At 40.8% G+C, this 1,688-nt stretch overlaps 1 protein-coding gene across 2 annotated transcripts in view; it reads left to right on the top strand.

The window, feature by feature from the left end:
* fcho2 (FCH and mu domain containing endocytic adaptor 2) overlaps positions 1 to 1,688 on the top strand; it is a gene marked incomplete in the record, with an annotated part of 41,095 nt that overhangs the window by 7,197 nt on the left and 32,210 nt on the right. For both annotated transcript variants that reach the window (XM_014031863.1, XM_014031865.1), the window contains 2 exon segments: positions 428 to 580; positions 763 to 867. In XM_014031863.1, coding sequence (XP_013887317.1) covers positions 428 to 580; positions 763 to 867 — 258 coding nt within the window.

Raw genomic sequence — 1,688 nt, 5'->3', positions numbered from 1 at the left:
CATAATAGGAGGGTTAAGTAAAAGTCATAAAAATGCTCACAGTAATCATAAAAGTAGTCTTAAGAAATTACCGGTAAGTGTTGGATCTGCTTAAAGTGTAACTACCCTCCTCCCCCCTCAAAAAAAAAAAAAAAAGAAGCAGATTGTTTGCATTTTTCTTTAGCTGTTCTGTAGCTTTAATTACTTCCTTCTGTGCAGTGTCAAATGTCTGTGTCTGGTGTGTGAAAATTAAACAAAAGAGCTAAATCAGTACTTCAGCACAGCCATAAAAGGCCTGAGTCTGCATTGAATTAAATCTGCTATTTTTAAAAACTCCTACAATAAATGGAGGTGTTCCAGGACAAGTGTTGAGGGGGTGATTATAACACTGACTGACTTATTAAACCACCCGTGTAAATGAGTAGGTGAACCTGACGTATACTTTCAGACAAAAGAAGAAGTGGCACCAACTCTGGAAGCTGTGCAGAACATTCAGAGTATCTCTCAGGCTCTTCAGAAGTCCAAGGAGATCTACAATGCCAAAACTGTAGAGCAGGAGCGTCTCCGCAAAGAGGGGGCCACCCAGAGAGACGTCGACAAGGTGGGAGGTCACGTTCTCACACACTTATTATGGTAATAAGGTACGATTAAGTGTTGCAGTGTTCCAGTCCACAGAAACTTTAACCCTGGATGAGTGGAGCTCTGGTTCCAGGATTATAGAAAGTCATTGTTTGCTTTTAAAAACCCAGGTTAGTCATTTAGTTGTTTGTTTACACTTTACAGGCCGGAGTAAAAGCCAAAAAAGCCACAGAGACCTACAAATCATACGTGGAGAAATACGCCACGGCCAAGTCTGAGTTTGAACAGAAGATGGCAGAAACTGCACAGGTACCATAAATCAAATCTCTTTCTGTGTTTTCGTTGAACGTGTTCCCTCAAACTGAGCCTGTTGTGTGCCTCTGTGCTGTCAACACTTTACTGTGTAATCGGCCCTCTTTCCCCTGTATCATCTCCAGATTGTGTTGTTTCCTTTCCTCTGTAACGGAACCATTCTGCAGAGCTCTGATTGGATCCATCAGAGGCCTGATTAGATAAACTCCAAATTAAAATCCAATCCATAGAATCTGGTCCCCACTTCCTGCTTCACCGCAGAAGAGCTGCTTCCAGTTAGTTGTTGTTTTCACCTCAGACAAAGCAGCGTTACAGCTTCCTCTGGATCGCAGTCTATGGCTCACCTCCCAAACTGCACATGTGGATATATGTTATAAACTCCAAACATATGGGCTCTCTGACATCACTGGAGCTCCTTCATGTGTGTTCTCTTTGAGTGAGGTGTGTGTGTCTGATAACCGAAAGGCTTAAATACAGTCAGGAGAAAAATAAAGTCCACTTACAATGGTTCAAATCTAACCTCAAAAGTACAAAAACACGCAACCGATTCCATTATGTCATTATTTATTAAACAAAAATAAAACCCAAACAGTGACGATGTTTGTGGGAAAATAAGTCCAGGCCTTGATCCAGCAGCTCGAAGAGTCTCCATTAGCAGTAATAACTTCCAGGTGTTTTGTAGGACTTTATTGGTCTCTCACTTGGTTGTGGAGGAACTTTGTCCCACTCTTCATTCCATTAAAGGGATCTCCGATTAGTTGTAACATTAGACTTTATTTAATAAACATATATTTTAACTGTAAAATAAAGACTAAAAA

The sequence above is a fragment of the Austrofundulus limnaeus genome, unplaced genomic scaffold (assembly GCF_001266775.1).
Source record: "Austrofundulus limnaeus strain Quisiro unplaced genomic scaffold, Austrofundulus_limnaeus-1.0 Scaffold1338, whole genome shotgun sequence".
Lineage (NCBI taxonomy): Eukaryota > Metazoa > Chordata > Actinopteri > Cyprinodontiformes > Rivulidae > Austrofundulus > Austrofundulus limnaeus.
The sequence above is the reverse complement of the archived record's forward strand: the minus strand, read 5'-3'. Positions and strand labels throughout refer to the sequence as shown.